Source organism: Mobula birostris, chromosome 24 (genome assembly GCF_030028105.1).
Source record: "Mobula birostris isolate sMobBir1 chromosome 24, sMobBir1.hap1, whole genome shotgun sequence".
NCBI lineage: Eukaryota > Metazoa > Chordata > Chondrichthyes > Myliobatiformes > Myliobatidae > Mobula > Mobula birostris.
Window position 1 is genome coordinate 52,744,623 of NC_092393.1, and position 23,639 is coordinate 52,768,261.

General features: G+C 40.5%; 1 protein-coding gene across 3 annotated transcripts in view; it reads left to right on the forward strand.

Moving 5' to 3' along the window:
* Window positions 1-23,639, forward strand: part of rptor (regulatory associated protein of MTOR, complex 1) — a 491,598-nt gene that overhangs the window by 156,635 nt on the left and 311,324 nt on the right. For all 3 annotated transcript variants that reach the window (XM_072241994.1, XM_072241995.1, XM_072241996.1), the window contains exon 6: window positions 6,327-6,502. In XM_072241994.1, the coding sequence (XP_072098095.1) occupies window positions 6,327-6,502 (176 nt within the window). The remainder of the gene's footprint in view (window positions 1-6,326; window positions 6,503-23,639) is intronic.

Consider the following 23,639-nt stretch of genomic DNA (forward strand, 5'->3'; position numbering starts at 1 on the left):
TGGCAGAGCAGATTCAATGGACCAAATGGCCCAATTCAAGTCCTATGTCTTATGATTTTAGTTTGCTTATTGCTCAAATCGGTCCACTGATGATGCCATAGCCTATGCACTCCACTCCATCCTGTGCCACCTGGAAAATGGTGCTTTATATGCCAGGATGTTTATTGACTTCATTTCAGTCTTCAATACGATCATGCCTCAGAAGTTGGTGGGTAATGTCCTCAGTGGGTGCCAACACCTGTCTCTGTAACTAGATCCTCGACCTCTTGACAGAAAGGCCATAGTCAGTCCCTGCTGGCAGAAACGTCTCTAGCTCCATCATACTGCTGACGCATGACTGCTTTGCTAGATCGAGTTCAAACTGCAACATCAAGTTCGCTGATGACACAACAGTGGTTGGCCTTATCAACTGCGATGACGAGACTGTATACAGGGAGGAGGTAGAGTAGCTTGCAGAAGGGTGTGAGTACAGCAACCTGAGAGAGTTGATACCACCAAAAAGAGATGATTGTGGACTTTAGGAAGCTGCAGGCTGACCACTTCTCACTGCACACACATGGCTCCTCTGTGAAGAGAGTTTGGAACACTTAAGTTTCTGGAGTGTTCTTAATGGGCTCTTTTAACTGGTCCCTTAACACCACCTCTTTGGTCAAGGGGGCATACCAGTGTCTCCACTTGCTGAGGAGATTGAGGCAAGTGAGGCTTACACCCTTCCCCTCTCCATTTAACGAATGTTTACAGGAGTACCATCTAGAGTGTTCTGACCTGCTACGTCACCACCTGGTATGGAAGTTGCAAGGCGTCTGACTGCAAATCCCTACAAAGGATTGTGAAGGCTGCTGAGAGGATCATTGGAGTTGTTCTTCCACCTATTAGGGATATTTGGCATTGTCAGTGATCCCTCCCGTACAACGGTCTCCTTCACCCCCTATCATCAGGACAAGAGCTGATGGGAAACAGCTTCTTTCCCAAGGCTGTAAGACTTCTGAACTCCCCACCACACCCAGGTCTCATCCTGTATGATACACCACTAGCGTTATACAGTTTACTCTATAACTTGCATTGTATATGTACCTTATTATTAATCTATTTGTGGTAATATTACTTTGTGTCATGTGTGTGAGTTATATGTACTATGTTCTGCACCTTGGTCTGGAGGAATGTTGTCTCATTTGGTGGTAAACATGTGTATGGTTGAATGGCAATGAATTGAATTTGAACGTTGACTCCTCCCCTACACTGGAGAGAAATACTTTCTATTTACTAATCTATGCAACTAATTTTGCATTTGAAAAATATGAAAATGTATCTTTTCTGTTTTTTTTTTTCCCTCTTTTTATGGTCAATTTCACTCATCTGGCTCCTTAAACATTCCTCTTCATGTAATCTCTTCTGATAACCACTTTTTTTTTTCAATCCTATACATACATAAATTGTCCTGGAATTGCCAGGGCTAAAATTCAGCTAGGAACTATAATGTCTAGGTATTGTTTCTAATATGTAACAAGTGCACTGTTTAATTAATAAAGCTTAGGATACTGAATGATCAATATGAGAATGTAAACAGCTGGGAATTTTGATTTCTGATCTGCTTACTGCAGGCACAAAGAAAGTAGGGCAGTGCATTACTTTTTACTGAATCATTTATGTGAAATTCAAAAAAAAGCTGTTGAGGAAGCAAGCAACCTGTCATCCTCAAAATCTCAATTCAGAATGCGCTTGTTTCTATTTATGTTATCTCCTGGGAATGGATCTCAGGATTTGCCAGTGTCACAGAACTATCATGTACTGACCTCAGCAACTCCGGAAGCCCCAGGTTCCTGGAAGAAACAGTACCCCCTGAGGGTGGTTTCTTCTATTTTCATTCTGTTCCAATCGTAGTACAGTTGTGTCAAGGTTTCACGTGTTTCAGTCTGGACTGCAATACTGTTGGTTTGAAGAAGATTTGAGAAGGGTGTGAAATCCCACCACATTCAAAGATTTTAAAGGTTAGGTTTATTTGTCACATGTACATTGAAACACAGTGAAATGCATCATTTCGCATCAAATCAAATCAGTGAGGTTTGTGCTGGGCCACCTCTGGTGCCAACCTAACATGCCCACAACTCACTCACCATAACCGTACATCCTTGGAATGTAGGAGGAAACCAGAGCACCCAGAGGAAACCCACGCGGTCACGAGGAGAATGTATAAACTCCTTTCAAGCATTAACGGCAATTGAGCTCCAATCGGTGATTGCTAGCGCTGTAATAGCATTACACCAACTGCTACACTACCATGCCACCTTGTTTTCAATATTGAATATGTAATGAAACACGTGAAGAGCATGATTTGTTGTTCTGTTCACTGCCATGCTTATTTACTCTGATTTTAGAGATTTTAATTTATAAATATTAGAATCATAGAACACTACAGCACAGAAACAGGCCTTCTAGCCAATCTAGTCTGTGCTGTAACATTAATCTGCCTAGCCCATTGACCTGCATCCGGAGCATAGCCCTCCATAACTCCCCCATCCATGCACCTATTTAAATTACTCTGAAATGTTGACAGCGGCCCCACATTCTCCACGAGCTGGCAGCTCTTTCCACACACTCACCACCCTTTGAGTGAAGAACATCCCCCTCATGTTCTCTTCAACAATTCACTCTTCACTCTTAGCCCATGACACGTAGTCTCACCCTTAGTGGAAGAAGCCTGCTTGCATTTACCCTGTCCATCTACCCTTGTAATGTTGTAACATTCTCAACTAATATTGAAACCTATTCAACCTTTTCCTATAACTCAGGTCATCAAGTCCCAGCAACATCCTTGTAAATTTTCTCTGTACTCTTTTCAATTTTATTTACATCTTTCCTGTTGACCAAAACTGCACACAATACTCCAAATCAGGCCTCACCAACGTCTCATACAATTTCAAAATAACATCCCAACTCCCGTACTCAATGCATTGATTTGTGAAGGCCAATGTGCCAAAAGCTTTCTTTACAACCCTATCTACTATGACGCTACTTTCAAAGAATTATGGATCTGTAAAGGTTAACTTGCAGGTAGAGTCGGTGGTGAGGAAGGCAAATGCAATATTAGCATTAATTTCAAGAGGTCCAGAATACAAGAGCAGGGATGTGATACTGAGGCTTTATAAGGTACTGGTGAGGCCTCAGCTTGAGTATTGGAAATAGTTTTGGGCTCCTCATCTTAGAAGAGATATGCTGGCATTGGAGAGGGTCCAGAGGAGGTTCACAAGGACGATTCCAGGAATGAAAGGGTTATCATACGAGGAACATTTGATGGCTCTGGGTCTGTACTCACAGAATTTAGAAGGATGGCGGGGGGGCATCTCATTGAAACCTTTCAAATGTTGAAAAGCCTAGACAGAGTAGATGTGGAAAGGATGTTTCCCATGGTTGGAGAGTCTAGGACAAGAGGGCACAGCCTCAGGATAGAGGGGCATCCATCCAAAAGAGATGCAGAAAAATTTCTTTAGCCAGAGGGTGATGAATTTGTGGAATGTGTTGCCACATGCAGCTGTGGAGGCCAGTCATTGGGTGTATTTAAGGCAGAGATTGATAGGTTCTTGATTGGACATGGCATCAAGGGTTATGGGGAGAAGGCTGGAAAATGGGGTTGAGGAGGAGAAAATAAAAGGATCAGCCATTATTGAATGGCAAAGCAGACTCGATGGGCCAAGTAGCCTAATTCTGCTCCTATATCTTATGTTCTTATTGTATTCTTAGATTCCACTGTTCTACCTCACTCCTCGATGCCCTACTGCTCATTGTGTAAGACCTACCCTGATTGACCCTCCTAGAGTACAACAATTCACACTTGTCTGCATTAAATTCCATCAGCCATTTTTACGCTCATTTTTCTAGCTGGGCTAGGTCCCGTTGCAACCTTCAGTTCTGCATGAAACTATCCAGTCAAGGTGGCACCAGCGTACAATGCTCCCTCTGTCGACGTCTTCCAGATAGCTAAAGAAAATAGCTTTTTTAAAAAAAACTACTTTCATGTCTGTCTTTCATCTTTACTGTGTTTCTGGGACTGTTGAAGCCTGTGATTTACAGTTTGGAGATTGTTTGAGTGATCTGTCAATTTCTTGGCTCTGAGAAGATTCCAGGAAGTGGGCATGTACTCAGACAGCCTCAATGCAAAGAATCTTCAATATGGGGTGCGCACTAATGTTCGACTCAATTTTGCCATTTAGAGTGCCCATTAATCACTGATTAAAGCGCTGAGTAAGACTGAGGCAACTGCAGAAGGCAAGCGAGGGTTTCAACACCGACTGCCTGCCTTTTGATCATTGCCGGAGGAGTCTGTGAGCGGCCTATCACTGTGTGGCTCGCTGGGGCAGGCGGGTAAGCCTGTCTGCCTCATGTGATGTCCCTCGCTGCCTTGTGTGGAATCCCTCTCTTTCAATGAATGTCGGTGATAACGTATGTTAGTATTGTGGTTCTGCACTTATGGATCGGACTATTGCGTTTATGGACTGTGGACTTTTTTCAGACGTATACTTTTTATATTGTGTTTTTTTATCGCCTGTTCCTTTTCTATTTTGTTGTGTGAGGGGAGGGACTTTGGGAGTTGATGTTCTGTTAGTGTCTCGTTCGTTTTTTTGCACAGGAGTGGGGTTGTTTTTTGGGGGGAGTGTTGCAATGTTCTTGTTCTGCTTTGTGTGGGATGGGGGGGTTGATGATCAGGATGCTTTTTTTTGTATGGTTGGGGGGTGGTGGAGTTGCTGTTTCTCTGAACAACTTTCATGTTCTTTCTTTGTTTTGGGTTATCGGGAGAAATACAAATTTCAAAGTTGTATCTGGATACATGTTTTGATAATAAATGAAGCTTTGATAGTCTTCCTTACCTCCAATGTTGGTGTCATCCACAAATTTGCTGGTCCAGTTTACTAAATTACCATCCAGGCTAGATGACAGACAACAATGGACCCAGCACTGATTCTTATGGCACCCCATTAGTCACAAGCCTCCAGTCAGAGAGGCAGCCATCTACTCTTGGTTTCTTCTGCAAAGCCAATGTCTAATCCTTTGTCTTTTCTTTTTTTTTGCTAGAGCAACCTCATGTCTTTTAGCCTGCTCATTCTTTTTTTGTGTCCTTTTGCATTTCTTCTACCCCAAGTACCTCATTTGTTCTTTCCTTCCTATACCTACTATGTACCTCCTTTTTCTTAACCAGGGCCTCAATATCTCGAAAACCAAGGTTCCATAATCGTGTTATTCTGACAGGAACGTACGGACTGTGTACTCTCAAAATATCACTTTTGAAGGCCTCCCATTTACTAAGTACACCTTTGTCAGCAAGTACCCTACCCCAAATCCATACTTGTCGGATCCTTTCTGATACCATCAAAATTGACCTTTCTCTAATTTAATATCTCAGCCCAAGGACCAGACTCATCCCTTTCCATAATTACCTTGAAACTAATGGCATTATGATCACTATTAAATTTGTTTTGCCTTTTTTATATTTATTGTTGTGATGTTGAAATGGTTTCTTTTAGTATTTTAATTGAGCTTTCTCTATTACTGTGCTTTTACATTTGTTTCTGGTTGCTACATTTGGCTGGGATCCTTTTCTTCACTGGTTAATGATAGCTGAACAAAATTTATCCTTGATATTGCATTATATACTTAAATGTTGTTGATTGTGTTATTGCTATTTAAATAGCTTTAAAAGCTTGGGCATTTTCTCTCTAGAGGAAATATAAATGCACTCTGAGAAAATTTTGACATAAGACATGTTTATTTGCCCTAGCATTATCTGCTTGGTGTAAGAGAGACCAGGATCGCACTTATCTGTGGTGCCATCCTACACTAGATCAGATATTTTGCATTTGTTTTCTAGTCTCATGCACAAAATGACCACTCTTGTGTAGGGCAAGGCAGATCCGTACATCAGTGCGATTCAGCTTTTCAGTGAAAGAATAGGGGGATGGGGAGGGGGGAGAAATAGAGCCTTTTGAACGTCTACACTCAAATGATGTTCTCTGCAAATACTACAGAAAGAGCTGTTTTACTCTAATAATTAATGTTTCTGACCACCTTACAAATACTGGCAATGTATGAGTCACTGCTTTAATTGTTTTCCACATGAAAATTCTGTCAATGATCCTTGCAATCTCAATACAAGTTTTGTACAGTATATGCTGTATTAAAATGGTAGTATGGTTGCAATGTCCATTGTTCACTGATGACATCCTTCGTAAATTCAAACCTGGTACCCGTAGATTTTTAATGTGCATTCAATTCGATGAATGCAAGTTCCTTATTTGAAACCATTGAGTTTTGAGTAACAGCTTTAATCCCTTCAGGTTGCTGCCATCAATCCAAACCACCCTCTGGCACAGATGCCATTGCCGCCATCGATGAAGAACTGCATCCAACTGGCAGCCTGTGAGGCCACTGAACTTCTTCCGATGAACCCAGATTTGCCTGCTGACCTTTTCACTTCCTGCCTTACCACACCTATCAAAATAGCATTGCGCTGGTAAGTATAGTAATAGTTACAGATTTGTTATTCATGCTGCACCATTTATTTAAAAAATCTATAGATTAGGCAAATTAATTGTGTAGGAAAAATATCAAATATACTGTTTTCAGTTGTGGAAGTGTAAATCCAAGTGTATTAGAGTTGGATGTACAGAACTGGTTTGCAAAAAAAAAATGTCAAAGCGAAGACAGATTCACAGTAACGTGTTAAAGAAATAGAGTTGAGATAATACTATGAAGCAGGAGGTGGTGGTAGAGTGAATCATGGATTAGGCACAAGGGAGACTAATTTGCAGGCTATGGGAGAAGAGTGGCAATTGGTTTGACTGCTCCACTGTGCAAGGGGATGGCATGAACTTGATAGGCTGAATGGTCTTTTACATGAGAGTTTAATTAAAGAAACCATCTAAATCATTGGAAGTAATTGGAAATGCTTGGGAACTGAACAAATACTATGGAACACTATTTATTCATTGCAACACCTTCTTCTCACCCCACATAAAAAATGCTGGTGAACGCAGCAGCCCAGGCAGCATCTATTGGAAGAAGTACAGTCGACCTAAAAGATAGTTCAAATCTCTTACTATCTTTTCTTTCAATTAGTCCTGACGAAGGGTCTCGGCCCGAAATGTCAGCTGTACCTCTTCCTATAGATGCTGCCTGGCCTGCTGCTTTCACCAGCATTTTTTATGTGTGTTGCTTGAATTTCCAGCGTCTGTAGATTTCCTGGTGTTTACATTCTTCTCACCCACCTTTTTAAACAAGGTGCAGCATTAACCTATTAATGAACTATCTGAAACACCGCAAAAGACTTCCCTTAAGAGAAGGGGTTCCCAACTTGAGGTCCATGGACTGCTTGATAATGGTATTTGTTCATGGCATTAAAAAAAGGTTGGGAACCCCTGCTTACGCACGAGCGTTCAAATGTACATTGAGTTCCAACCACCACATTAGTTATCTTCACAAGGTTTCCAAGGTTTGTGATTTCTGGAAAAAAATTGTCGGTTTTCATTTCTAGCTACACAGAATTATTTTTATTTATATAACTCTATATAAATTTTTAAAAAATGCGATGCATGTGTATACGGATCTTCAGAAAGTGGTTTGTGAGATGGCCTGTTGACATCTTGTAAAAAAAATCCTGCTTTATGGTCAGATGAGATGTTGGTTGATGGTCAGAAATCAGAATGACTGTGACTGCATATGTCTCAGTTGGGGTGGGATTGTAGGTTGCATACCATGGATGTGGCATTGAGTTGAATTTTATTCTCAATATATCTAATTAAGTTGGCTCTGTGCCCAAGGAATGCTTGAAATATTGAAAATGGCTTTGATGCTTTGGCAAATAGAGGGGGATTTTTTGAAAGAGAAAGGCAGGCTGTATGTTCAGAAAAAAACAGAATGGTGAAGCAAAATTAAAAGCTCTAAACATGAGGTAAATAATTGTTACCAGTTTGGATTTCATAAATAAGAACAGAACACAAGTTCTGGCTGGTATTGATAATTTTGACTTTGTGTGACCATTACTGTCCATGTTCACTTGGTTCTGCTGGACATGTGGCTTTGTGTGAATTTTGCTTGGATCTTGAAGAAGAGCTACTTTGGTGACAGCTGTGACTGTTTAGGGTGAGGTGATGTCATCTGTTCATTATTTGAAATTCTTGCCTCCGCACTTGTCCTTGAGAATATGCCTTACTGTTTAAAGGTGACATTTGGCAGGACCTTGCCTTCAAGGTGGAATCATTCTATTGGAAGCACATTGCCAAGATAAGAGTGTTTGTGGAACGTTTTGCATGCCACATAACAGATGTTGTTACTCCCATACAACCATAACTTCCCAGAAACCATTGTGTTTCAACACAAATACTGATGTAGGATCTGAGGTCATCCCTTTAAGAATCCCGTATGAAGACCCAAGCATGAGGCATTTTACATCCTCATGCCTGCTTCACCACTAGTCTTGTACCTCGGTGCTAAATAGCTGCACCAAGCCCCTTGATTTCTAAAATTTCTGACTTGAATATGCAGAGAATAGATGGGATCTGCGCTATGTGCTGCAGGAAAAGTAACAGTTGGAATTGCGAGTGAAGCCAGCCAGCATATATGGACTATATTGCATCATTATTTGCCCTTTCTCAAGACGTTTGCTAAATGGACTAATTTCCTGTGTCGGATCATAGAAAAGTCCAGCACAGAAACTGGCCCTTTGGCCCATCTAGTCTGTGCCATACTATTGAAATATTCTAGTCCCACTAACCTGTGTCCGGATCATACCCTCCGTACCCCTTTTCATCCATGTACCTATCCATACTTCTCTTAAATGTTGAAATGGAGCTTGTGTGCACCACTGGCACTGGCAGGTTGTTCCACACTCTCACAAGTTTCCCCTCATGTTCCCCTTAAACATTTCACCTTTCAACCTTAACCCATGACCTCTAGTTGTAGTTTCATCCAACTTCAGTGAAAAAAGCCTGCTTGTATTTACCATATGTATACCCCTCAGAATTTGGTGTACCCCTTATCAAATCTCTCCTCAATCTTCTACATTCCAAGGATTAAATTCCTAACCTATTCAATCTTTGATTACACTATAGGACCTTATCCATGTTCACAAGCAGATAACTTAGAGAACTACCTAATTCCTTTCCTCCTAAATACTGTGTTTCAAGGCTTTTAGCTACATTCATATTGGGTACCGTGTGTGTATGTAATGCCAAGGCTTTCTTTGCCAGCATGTTGCTCATTTATGAAGGCGAGTGTGCAGTGATTCAACAGCAAAGGTAAAGGTCAGGATGGCAAGTAAGACTGCCAAAGGGCTTGATGTCTTCACTGATACCAAATACTTGGCATGTGAAGGACTTTTATAAAGATGGCTCATGAGTTCATTTGGTATATCTCCAGAATGATTGAAACTATTATTATTTGGGTGGTTGAGTACTTTAAAAACTAAAATAATCTGGCAACATATACTTGCCCAGATATTGATTCAGATAATTATTGATCAGTGATTGTAAGGATTCTTTTGAGTTTTTTGAAATTCATTCTTATTGTGTGGCTGTAACTATAGACTGCAAGTCAAGATTAGTTAAAATGATTATCAATTAGGAGCAGGGAACATATGTAAAATAAACATAAAACTTCTGTTGTTCACAGAGCCTTTACCAAGTTCTTAATTGCTTACAATGATTAGACTAACTTTAAACAGAACTTCTCCAGGTGCAGGAAATCCAAAGGAACACACACAAAATGCTGGAGGACTTCGGCAGGTCAGACAGTATCTAGGGAAAAAAATGAACAGTTGATAATTTGGGATAAGACCCTTCTTCAGGACTGGAAAGGAAGAGGGAAGTGGCCAGAATAAACTGGTCGGGGTAGTGGAAGGAGGATAGCCAGAAGGTGATAGGTGAAGCCAGGTAGGTGGGAAAGGTAAAGGGCTGGAGAGGAAGGAATCTTATAGGAGAGGAGAGTAGACCATGGGAGAAAGGGTAGGGTGGGCACCAGGTAGGTGAGAAGAGGTAAGAGGCCAGAGTGGGGAATAGAAGAGGGAAGGGATGAGGAAAATAATTTTACCGGTAAGAGAAAACAGTGTTTGTGGCCATCAGGTTAAAGGTTACCTAGACGGAATATGAGATGTAGCTCCTCCACCCTGAGAGGTTACACAGACTGAATATGAGGGGTTGCTCCTTCATCGTGGCACATGTCAGAACAGAAATAGGAATAGGAATTAAAATTGTTGGCCACCAGGAAATTCCACTTTTGGCGAATGGAGTGGAGATGCTTGATAAAACAATTCACCAATTTATGACAGTAAGGTCCCCCAGTTTGCTTCAGGAACTTTGAGCAAGTTTCTTCTACTGTCAGTGTCTGTTGAACTGAAAGCAGGGCTTTCAGAGATGTGGCCTTTTGCCTATAAGTTTAAAGGGTTTTGTTTTGTTGAATGCAAAGTTGTTAACGTAAAGGAGCGCATGATTTCTGCAGAGGTACATGACTCATTTATTTCGTTCCTAAGCCCTTCTGGTAAATCAAGCAGTCGGCAGAGGCTTTTTTTTTAATAGCAATTACATCTCCTAAGTTGTAGATAATTGTTTTACCTCAGCTGTGCAGGTTTTAGCCATTCGCAGGATGCATGCAATAACCCCATTCTAGAACCTCTTTTAACACAGAATATATCATCTTATCATACCATCTAATAAATAGTCTTTAAAAGGAAGCGAGAGTTTAGATTGAGAAATATGACAGAAATGCCAGTCAAATAAAAAGTTTTCCCCATTTAACCTTTGTGATTGAGCTGTTTTATGGCACTGTCAACCTAAATCACATTAGTTAGATGTTGCAATTCTACATAATTCCACCAGAGCAATTTCCTGTCTGCAAAACAGGATTTGATTATTCTGAGGTAATTTGTGCTCTCCTGCGCTGCTTAATCTTGTGTTCCACATTTGTAGAGTCTGTTGTATCCTCATTGAATCTGAATGACCCTGTCTACCAAGCCGAATGGAATCTTCTGTGCCTTTTAATTAGCTAAAAGAGAAGTTTTAATTTTAAGCTTTAGCGGGAGAGCAAGCATGTGGGAAATGAAGGAAATGCGCATAAGGGCTCTATTATAGCAGAGAGGAAACAACATATCTGAAAGAAGGAATACGTTTGTTCTAAATGTGGATTCTGCAGATGCTGGCAATCCAGACAACACAGAAAATGTTGGGGGAACACAGCAGGTCAGACAGCATTTTGGAGACGAATAAATTTCTTCATTCCTCTCTGTAGATGCTCCTTGACCTGCTGAGTTCCTTCAGATATTTATTCTAGATTCCAGCATCTGTAGTCTATTTTGTGTTCTTAATTACAAATGTGTGTTAGAGTGTCAAAAAGAGTAACTTCCAGCAGTCCGAAAATCATTCTGCTTGGCACCACCAAAATCCCAAGGGTACTGCATTATTGGAGTGTAATTGTACTCCTGCATTTTTGAAACACAACAGTGCCTCTACTTCCTGAGGAGGTTGAGGTGAGTGAGGCCTCCCCACCACCCCGCCCATTTTACCAGTGTTTACTGGAGCACCATCAAGAGTGTCCTGACCAACTGCATCACCATCTCGTCTGGGAATTGCAAAGCATCCGACTGCAAATCCCTACAAAAGGTTGCAAGGACTGCTGAGGTGATTGTCGGAATCTCGCTTCCACCTATTAGAGATATTTATCAGGAGCACTGTATATGCAGGGCCCTCAGCATCGTCAGTGATCCCTCTTATCCATCCATCAATCTCGTTTGACCCTCCCTACCATCAGGCGGGAGGTACCATACCATTAGGGCAAGGACGGTTAGGATAGGAAACAGCTTCTTATCCCAGGACATAAGACTTCTGAACTCCCATCCACCACCCAGGTCTCATCATGTATGAAGTACTAGCAGCGTTATACTATTTACTTTTTAACTTGTATATGTAACTTATTATTTGTTAATTTATCTGTGATAATATTACTTAGGTGTTTTGTGTGTGAGTTATATGTACCATGTTGTGCACCTTGGTCCAGAGGAACATTGTTTCATTTGGTGCTATATACACGTACATTTGAATGACAATAAACTGCATTTGAACTTGTACTTTTGTATTCACAGAAGGGTGATATTGACAGTATAGTTAAAGAGGAATATTGAATTAAATATTAAGAGTTCAATATCTCTGAAAAATAAATTGCCAAGCTTTGTTGAAGTGTATCCAGGCTGTTAAAAATGGCAGGAAGAACAGGGTACATATTGATAGAAAATTTCCTGTGATCAGATGCTTGCAGTTGCCGTTCCCTGGTTAGATCAGGCTTGGAATATTGTGTTCAGTTCTGGTCACCTCATTATAGAAAGGATGGGAAACTTCAGAGAGAGTGCAGAGGAGATTTACCAGAATGCTGCCTGCATGAAAGAGCATGTCTTATGAGGATAGGTTGATCGAGCTAGGGTTTTTCTCTTTGAAGCGAAGGAGGATGTGAGGTGACTTCTTGGAGGTGTACAACATGATAAGAGGTATAGATTGAGTGGACAGCCAGAGGCTTTTTCCCAGGGCAGAAGTGACTAATTTGAGGGGGGGTGCATAGTGGCATGTAAAAGTTCGGGCACCCCGGTCAAAATTTCTGTTACTGTGAATAGCTAAGCGAGTAAAAGATGACCTGATTTCCAAAAGGCATAAGGTTAAAGATGGCACATTTCTTTAATATTTTAAGCAAGAAAACTATTTTTATTTCCATCCTTTACAGTTTCAAAATAACAAAAAAAGGAAAAGGGCCTGAAGCAAAAGTTTGGGCACCCTGCATAGTCAGTACTTAGTAACACACCCTTTGGCAAGTATCACAGCCTGTAAACACTTTTTGTAGCCAGCTTAAGAGTCTTTCAATTCTTGTTTGGGGGATTTTTGCCCATTCTTCCTTGCAAAAAGCTTCTAGTTCTGTGAGATTCTTGGGCCGTCTTGCATGCACTGCTCTTTTGAGGTCTATCCACAGATTCTTGATGATGTTTAGGTCAGGGGACTGTGAGGGCCATGGCAAAACATGCAGCTTGCGCCTCTTGAGGTAGTCCATTGTGGATTTTGAGGTGTGCTTAGGATCATTATCCTGTTGTAGAAGCCATCTTCTTTTCACCTTCGGCTTTTTTGAGAGATGGTGTGATGTTTGCTTCCAGAATTTGCTGGTATTTAATTGAATTCATTCTTCCCTCTACCAGTAAATGTTCCCTGTGCTACTGGCTGCAACACAAGCCCAGAGCATGATCGATCCACCCCCGTGCTTAACAGTTAGAGAGGTGTTCTTTTCATGAAATTCTGCACCCTTTTTTCTCCAAGCATACCTTTGCTCATTGCGGCCAAAAAGTTCTATTTTAACTTCATCAGTGCACAGGACTTGATTCCAAAATGCATCAGGCTTGTTTAGATGTTCCTTTGAACCTTTTGAATAGAACATGCAGGGTGCCCAAACTTTTGCTTCTATCCCTTTTCCTTTTTTTGTTATTTTGAAGCTGTAAGAGATGGAAATAAAAAAGTTTTCTTGCTTAAAATATTAAAGGAATGTGTCCTCTTTAACTTTATGCCTTTTGGAAATCAGGTCAACTTTTACTCGCTTAGCTATTCACAGTAACAGAAATTTTGACCGGGGTGCCCAAACTTTTGCTTGCCACTGTAACATAACTGGAGGAAATTATAGGGAAAATGTCAGAGGTAAGATTTTTTTTTACATAGAGCGCGTTGTGTGCATGGAATTCTCTCTTGATGGTGGTGGTTAGAGGCAGGTTCATTAAGAAACTCTTAGATAAGCATATGGATGATAGAAAAAGGGAGGGCTATGTAGGAGGGAAGAATTGGATTGATTTTAAAGTAGATTAAAAGATTGACACAATATCCTGGGCTGAAAGGTCTTTACTGTGATGTAGTGTTTTATGTTCTATGCGTTGCAGTTCCACAGAAGTTACTGCAAGGTTCTTTGTTTTTCCTGGCATGTGTCAATGATTTAGATTTAACTCCGAGGGATGAGACTATATTGTTTGTGGATGATACCAAAATTCTTATTGATAACTTGGAAGAAAAAAGTAGCTACGAGAAGATATCAATGTATTAGATCGGCTGAAAGGTGCCAATGAAATTCAATCCAAGAAACACATTTGAAGAGAGCAAACTAGACAATGGATTATGGATCAAACTGTGGAATACTGAGAAATATAGAGGACAGAAAGTCTTAGTAGTCTGCATTAGTCTAAGGTATTTAAGATGGATTAGGGGATTTTTTTCTGTAATTGATGGAGAAATGCAATATAAAGACAGGAAGGTCCCGGTAGTATGGAGCAGTAGTTGGGCAACAAGAAGAGTATCGTGTCTTCAAGGGTTCATGGATTTCTGGTAATTGGTAAATGGATTATAGGTGATGTGAGTAGAATTTTTTTTCCTCTTCAGGCACAGTGAGGATCTGTATAAACAGAAAATCTCATCATGTTTCAGAGATACTCAAATGAGCACTTGAAGTGCTGTTAACCTCAAGGCAATGGAGCAAGAGCTGAAAGATTGGATATGGGTGGAAAGCTGTGTGTCAGTTGTAGACGTGACAGGGGAGAACATCATCTTATTGCATAAATGACTATGGTTCTGTTAAGCTTTTGATTTATTAAGACTAGGTGGCTAAAAGGCAAAATAATGTTAATACTCAACACATCGAAAACTGAGCTAATGTTTGGGATGATAGGTTCATCAACCTAAATTATGAATTCCATTTCTCATTTCTTAAATGCTGTTTGGTCTGCTGAGTATTTCCATGTTTTCAGTTATCATTGCACTTAAAAACTAATGGGTTTGACTTTATCAAGTGCAAATTGTTGTCCTGATTTTACAATATTGGTGGCCCTTCAGATCTGTTTAATTGGGTTTCAAATGCTTTGAGACATCTTCATGTACGGGAGGTAGAACATAAATCTTGCATTAAACTTAAAATGGAACATAACTCTTCAAAAATGATTTTCCTGGCCTGCTTGAAAGCTTCTTGACTTTTAAAAATATTGGCCTCTCACTTTCTATTTTGCTATTTATCTAATGCAATGTAACTTTTACTTTTATGGTTTTGGTTCTGTACACTACAGAAAAACATAACCATACATTTGGGTTAAGATGAAAATATAACGGATTTGGTTGTATGCAATGTTGTACTGACTTTTTAACCTACTCTAAGATCAATCTAGCCATTCACTCCTACATAGCCCTCCATTTTTCTATCATCCATGTGTCCATCTGAGTTTTTTAAGTGTTCCTAATGTAGCTGTCTACCAATTACCCCTGGTTCCACGCGGCCACCATTCCCGTGTGTTTTAAAAGAAAACCTACCTCTGGCAGCACCCCCCACCCCCTCAGATATTCTTCCAATCACTTTAAATTTATGTACCCTCATATTAGCCATTTCCACCCTTGGTAAAAGGTCTCTAGCTATCTGCTTGATCTATGGCTCTTGTCATTTTGTACACCTCTATCAAGTTGCCTCTCATCCTCCTACACGCCAAAGAGAGAAGTCCTAGCTTGCTTGACCTATCTTTATTAGACAAATCCTCATAAAGCAGATGGAATTTAATGCAGACAAGTGCAAGGTGTAGCACTTTGGTAGAACAAACCAGGGTAGGTCTTGCACACTGAATGATAGGGCATTGAGGAGTGTGGTAGATCAAAAGGGTCTGGGAATACAGATCCATAATTCATTGAAAGTGGCATCACAGGTTGATAGGGTTGTAAAAAAAGCTTTTGGCTCACTGGCTTTCGTAAATCAAAGTATTGAGGACAGAAGATGGGATGTTATGCTGAAGTGGTACAAAGCATTGGTGAGGCCTAATTTGGAGTATTGTGTGCAGTTTTTGTCCCCTAACTACAGGAAAGATGTAAATAATGTTAAAAGAGTCCAGAGAAAACTTACTAGAATGATGTCAGGTCTGGAAGACCTGAGTTTTAAGGTAAGATTATATGGGTTAGGACTTTAATTTCTTGGAGCATAGAAGACTGAGAGGAGAAATTAAGAGGTATAAAGAATTACATGGGGTGTATAAATAGGGCAAATGTAAGGAGACTTTTTCCACTGATGTCGGGTGGGACTACAACCATGGGTCATGGGTTAAGGGTGAAAGGTGAGAAATTTAAGGGGAACGTAAGGGGAAATGTCTTCACTTGGAGGGGCGGGAGAGTGTGGAACGAGCTGCCAGCATAGGTTGTGCATGTAAGCTCAATTTCAATGTTTAAGAGAAGTTTGAATAGGTACATGGATGGTTGGGGTATGGAGGGTTGTGGTCCTGGTGCAGGTTGATGGGAGTAAGCAGTTTTAAGTGGTTCAGCACAGACTACACTGGCGAAGTGCCTGTTTCTGTGCTGTACATTATTATGACTGTGACTCTACATGTTCTCTGATTCAGGCAATATCCTGGTAATTCTCCTCTGCATCCTCTAAAGCTTCTAATGAGGAAAAATTGTGTTCAACCAAAAATGAACACAATATTCCAAGTTGAATTGAATTGACTGTATTTCTTACATCCTTCACATACATGAGTAAAAATCTTTACGTTACGTTCTCCATCTAAATGTGCAATGTGCAGTCATAGTAATTTATAATAAATAGGACCGTCAATGTAATATAGAGTACACTCAAGTCAGCGTGAGTTCATCAGTCTGATGTCCTGGTGGAAGAAGCTGTCCTGAAACCTGTTGGTCCTGGCTTTCATGCTGCGGTACTGCTTCCCGGATGGTAGCAGCTGGAATAGATTGTGGTTGGGATGGCTTGGGTCCCCAATAATCCTACGGGCCCTTTTTACACACCTGTCCTTGTAAATGTCCTGAATCATGGAAAGTTCGCAACTACAGATGTGCTGGGCTGTCCGCACCACTCTATGCAGAGTCCTGCGATTAAGGGAGGTACAGTTCCCATATGAGGTAGTGAAGTGGTCAGTCAGGATGCTTTCAATTGTGCCCCTGTAGAAACTTCTTAGGATTTGGGAGCCCATACCAAACTTCCTCAACCGTCTGAGGTGAAAGAGGTGCTGGTGTGTGCAGACCATATGGGGTCCTCAGTGATGTAGATGCTGAGAAAGTTGAAGCTGTTTACCCTCTCAACCCCAGATCCATTGATGTCAATAGGGGTTAGCCCGTCTGCATTCCTCCTGTAATCCACAACCAGCTCCTTTGTTTTCGCGACATTGAAGGAGGGATTGTTTTCTTGTCACTACTATGTCAGAGAGATGACTTCTTCCCTGTAGGCCACCTCGTTATTGTTGGAGATAAAGCCAATCAATGCAGTGTCATTGGCAAATTTAATTAGCAGATTGGAGCTGTGGGTGGTGATACAGTCATGGGTATACAGGAGTAAAGGAGAGGACTCAATACGCAGCCCTGAGGAGTTCCTGTATTGAGAATCAGAGGGTTGGAGGTAAGGGAGCCCACTCTTACAACGTGCTGGCGATCTGACAGGAAGTCCAGGATCCAGGTGCGCAAGGCAGGGTCAAAGCCGAGGTCTCTGAGCTTCTTGTTGAGCCTGGATGGAACTATGGTGTTGAATGCTGAACAGTAGTCCAAAAACAGCATTTTCACATAAGCATCCTTCTTCTCCAGATGTGTAAGGATGGTATGTAGAGTAGTGGCTATTGCGTCAGCTGTTGGTCGGTTGTGTCGGTAGGCGAATTGTAGGGGGTCCAGTTAGTTACTTGAACAGAAAATGCTAAGAAAAGTGTAGAAACTTGTCATATACTGTAGATTTGGAATGGAGCTCGCAATGCAACCGCTGTACGTGGCACCATCCTGGGGGGAATGCTAGTCTAGCCAGGATTTTATAGAGCTGCAATTTATCTCGCAGCTTTTGAACTTAATCCCCCAACTAATGAAGGACAACACATCTTGTACTTTTGTAACAATCCTATTAGCTTGCTTCGCAGCTTTGAGGAATCTATGGACATGGACACAAGATCCCTCTGTTTCTCCATTCTGCTATGTATCCCGCAATTAACCCCATACTTTGTCTTAAGTTTGACCTTATGAAGTGAATCAGTTCAAATTTTTCTGGGTTGAACTGCATTTGCCACTTCTCAGCCCAGCTGTGCATCCAGTTAATATCCTGTTATAAGCTATGATAAGCTCGTACACTATCCACATCTATACCAATCTTTGTGTCATCTGCAAACTTACTAATTAACTCTTGCACTTCCTCATCCAATTCATTTACAAAAATCGCAACGAGCTGGGGTCCCAGAGCAGATGGCTGCAAAACGCCACTGGTCACCGAAGTCCATGTAGGATATGCTCCATCTACTACCCCTCTCTCTGCCTTCAGTGGGCAGACAAATTCTGAATTCACACAGTGAAGTTTCCCTGGATCCCATGCCTTCTGACTTTCTGAATGAACTTACCAGGGGAAACGTTACCAAATGCCTTACTAAAATTTATATATACCACATTCACTGCTCTGTGTTCATCAACGTACTTTGTCATATCCTCAAAGAATGCATGAGATAGACATGATATCTTGAGTGGAGCATATTGGAAGACCTAAAGAAAAGTTTCTGTGTGGTCACCAAAATATTGAGGATATGTGAGTGAAAGTGACTCAAGGCTTGAAAACTCACTGATAAACCACAATTTTGTGCCCAGGTGTCAGGTAACAACACTTGATGATGGCCATTTTCTGAAGTACTGTATTTGTGTGTGCATTAGTGTGTGGGGGGGCAGTGCAAAATAGCAGCAATAAAATGACATGTTTCTTTGCTATTTTCATTTAATCAGTTCTGTCAACTGGAAGAGGTAGCACATGACACTTTAAGTAGTAAATTCTGAACAGTTGGTACTCTCGGAATAGTTGTCATTTTGGAATGCTTGGTTGCTTATTTGTTTGTCAAACATTTTTTCTCTGGTCTACCTTGCTACTCTGGCATCTCTGAAGACATGCAGGATAAATGGATTAAAATGGAGATAGCTCTAGAGGACATCTTCATGGGCACAATGGTGATGGATGTGCTAGGGTTATTGCAATGAATGAGGATTTGGACTGGAGGAAGCATTCTTTAGAAGTACCCAAAATCAGTGTTGCTAAAACTTTGTCACACAAGGGCGACTTCAACTATGGAGACAATGATCTTAATTCCTTTACTGAAATGTGAAATACTGAGGCAACATCAACTAGCGTAGGTCTACTGGAAATAGAATTACAACTCATGGAGAACTGTTATAAATGGCTATTTTGCACGTCACTTGTTCCTAAGTTCCTTGTTTCATTTTACGATTGTAGGAAGGAATCAATATAAGTAGCGTCTTGATACTTCAGTTATAGAAGCATAGAGTAGAACAGCATGGGCACAGGCCATTTGGTCCATTGAGTCCATGCCAACCATGGTGCCCACCCAACTCATCCCAACTTCCCATGTTTGGCCCATATCCATTGAGTAGTCGGGTTTTGCAGCTTAAATTTACAAAAGCAGCTGTCACTTTGGACAGAAAAAATTCTAATAGCACTCTATTGTGGAAAAAGTCCTCAGAAGATAAAAGTACCTTCTCTCTAAAATGGATGCTGATGCCTCAGTAGTTCATGTTTAAATCAAGAAATTATATGATAAGTACGTTTAGTTTGATAAGCAATGTGTTTAAAATGCAATTATTTTAGTTGATAGCCAGTAATTGTTGGTAATAATGTCATAATTTCCCGCTTAGGACTTGTAATGTGTGCAAGTACAACTTCAGGAAATGCATTTATAATTTGATCATCAAGGATTAATTTTAACATTTGCCAGCTTGTCATTTCACTGTTTCTTCAACAGTTTCATCTAAATGCCAATTTAAATTAGGTCTTAAACGTTAAATTTCATAAATGCAGTTTGTCATAAAATTACCTATTTTTGAGTTTGTGTTTTTTTTAAAATGTGCATTCAGAGCAGAAAATATAAAGCAGTACAATACAGAACAGGCTCTTTGGGCCATGATGTCTGTGACAAACATGATGCCAAACTAAACTGGATTTGTTGTACTTGCACATGATCCATATCCCCACATATTCAAGTGTCTGTCTAACAGCTGCTTAAATGTATTTGCTTTCACCTTAATATTATTGTACTAATGGTGAATTCACCTAGGAAGATCTGTTAGCTATGTATTGCAATGGAGTACTGACAGTAAACCATGCATATTTATTATTTTGTGTCTAATAATACCATTTGCTCTGTTTGGATTCACCGTAAATGGTGAATGTGATGGCCTTTTAGCCCCGCTCCTATCAAAGATCACATTGAAAATGATTTATACTTCAATAAAGTCAGCACAGTGGTTGTATAGTTAGAATGGATTTTTCAAATAGTAGATGTTAATCCATAGGCTCTTCCTACATACAGTAAATCCAACTGAAATAATACCCTGTTGTCAACTCAGTTAAAATTAGCTTATGTCGTATGGAATGGTATGGTCTTCATAGCACCTCATCTGATTGGTTTTTCTAACCTTCGTCAAATTGACTCTTTACCATCTGTATATGGTGACATGTATGTAATTTGATAATAAATTTACTTTGGACTTTGGTCTTTGAGATTCTATTAACCAGCTGCATTGTACAGGCAAAATATAGTAGTGCAATTAATCAAACAAACCCAGACGTCTTTGGGGTTTGGGAGGGAACTGGAGCACTCAGGAAACCCCTGCAGACTTAAGACGAGTATGCAGAGTTCCTTCAGCACCAGAGTTCAGGACTGAATATAAATCTCTGACATGGTGTGGCAGTGACTCTACTCATTGTGCCAACTGTCACCCAGTATTCCTACAAGTTATCCAGTGACTTCACTTGATTGTGATGCTATTTAGTGAGATCATCTGCCAGTTTGAATAACAAAATCACTGCTTTGGATTGAACAAGACAACCGTTGCCAGATAAAAACCAAGATGATTTCCAAAACTCCAAAGAATAGCTGCTTACAAAAGGCCTTGGCAGCTCTCTGATCTAAATTATATCTTTTTTTTCTGTGTAATTCTGTGGAATACTCTTCATCTTGTCCCTGAGCATGGACTTCAAATTGTGCTAGGTTGACAACAGTTTGCTCCAGAATGAGAGTGGATCTCAGATATTGAGAGATATGGGCCAGACATGGGCAAACAGAGCTATCTTAGGCGACCACTATGGTTGCCATGGATGAGATAGGTCAAAGGGTCTGTTTCCATGTTGTATAACTCTGACTACTTTACACTTTTGAAAAAACAAGCTGGAAAAGCTTTGGATACATTTAGTGTATGCTGAAGTACCTTGGGGTTTCAGCTGATTTATTTTGTTACAATATTTTTATTTTTATTTAGAGATGCAGCATGGTGCAAGGTTCTTCTAGCTCAATGAGCCTTCGCTGCCCAATTACACCTATATGACCAATTAACTATCTGTCACGTACACCTTTGGAATGTGGGGGGAAACCGGGGCACCCGGAGGAAATCCATGTGGTTGGGGAGAACATACAACACACACAAAATGCATGAGGAACTTAGCTGGCAGCATTTTGTGTGTGTTACTCGGACTTCCAGCATCTGCAGATTTTCTCTTGTTTGCGTTGGTTCTGTAATAGTGTTATACTAACTGCCGCAGTATAGTGTCACCCCTTATCCATCAGTTCAGATGGAATATATCCATGCTCAAAGTAGCAAAATGTCCTCAAAAATAGAGTGGATCATAACTGGAAGCTGTGCTTCCTGACACAGACCTAAACATCCCACAGCTGACATGCAGACTACTAACCACACAGGAAGAATTTATACTGTTGAGATTTTGTGTCAAGTAAAATTGATTGTACATGGTTAGGTTTTTTAAGAAGTTCCACACAAACATCATGGGGTATTGGATTTAAGTGGTTTCTAAACAGGTTTTCCAGCTCCCCCTTGAAATCCAATATTCCAAACCTTAAATTGCTTGTATAATGAGCAATAGAATGAAGTTCAGTGCTGTATCAGCGTGAAGCTTTTCAGTTTGCATTTTTTATGGTGAAACTGCTGAAGCTCAGTTCTGAAGAGATTTGTGCAAATTTCAACATTTCCTTGCCCAATTTTGTTGTGAAAATATGTGCAGTGGATAGTGTCAACAATGATGAACAAACGTCTTATCCACTTTTTGACCCTGAGACTGTTTTATAGTACTGAATTGGCACAATCACATGCAAATTGGAATACCACATGTGGAAGATTTGCTGCTGGTGAGCAGGATAAACAAGATTGAGGTGTTGGTCTATTCTTCCCAGTTACTTTGTAATTTGGTTATCCAATTCTCCGTTCAGGATGAAGGATAGAAAAACAACTCTGAGGTTTTATTTATTTTTATTTAGAGGCACAACATGGGACCAGGCTTTTCTGGCTCAATGAACCGGTATTGTCAAATTACACGCATGTGACCAATTGACCTATTAAACCTTATGGCTCTGGAGTGTGGGAGGAAACGGGAGCAGCAGAAGAAGCCCAATGATGGGGAGAATCTATAAGCTCTTTACAGACTTGTTCTCTCCAGTACCCTGCCTGCGATTAGAATTATTGCTGCCATCTGAGGACAGCATTCTACTGATTCTTGATGTTCCACATTAACTGACCCATGCTAGATTATTTAGATACCATGTATTTATTTTATTTATTTAGAGATACAAGCCCTTCCAGTCCATTGAGCCCTTGCCCAATTACACCCTTGTGGCCAATTAACCTACTAACCTGTACCTCTTTGGAATGTGGGGAAAAAACTGGAGCACCTGGAAAAACTCATACAAACATGGGGAAATTGCCCAACTCCTTACAGACTGTGGTGGAATTGAATCCAGGTAGTTGTCACTGCAATAATATTATGTTAACTGCTACACCCTCATGCCTCCCTAAAGAAATCAGCCTGGGTTAAATGGCTGAGCAGACTCAATGGGCTGAATGGCCTAATTCTGCTCCTATGTCTTATAGTCTTATTAATTCCATTTCCCATTACTTTTGGTCTCTTTTATGTAGAGTTTTTCCAATTGAAGCTCTAAAATTTGCATAAATGCTTGAGCCTTCCTCAGATGTGCTAGGCGTTTCTGGAAGAGCTTTCTTTCCAGTTGGGCTTTACGCTCAGCAGCCACTTTATTGGGTACCCAGTGTACCTAATACAGTGGCCACTGAGTGTATGTTCGTGGTCTTCTACTGCTGCAGCCCATCCACTTCAAGGTTCGATGCGTTATGCGTTCAGTTACGATTTTCTGCACACCACTGTTGTAACGTGTAGTTATTTGGATTTGATCACATTTCTTCCACGTTATGATGTTAGGCCAACTGATCCTCTTGACCATGTCTGCATGCTTTTATGCACTGAGTTGCTGCCATATCATTGGCTGTTTGTATATTTGCATTAACCTGCAGATGTATCTAATAAAGTGGCCACTGAGGATAGAAACAGGAGTAAACTATTAATCCCTCAGCACCTGTTCTGTGAGTTAATAGCTGACATTTATATTTACTTGATCCATTCTTCTTAGCTCCATTTTCTTAACACACTTAGCATATAAAGATCTGTCATGACCAGTGTAAAGCTATTTAATTGATCTGGTGTCCACTACTTTTACCTCTGTACATTGATGAAGAAGCTTTTAACCATCTCTCCTGAGTGGGTTGGTTTTAATCGATGTCACCTTG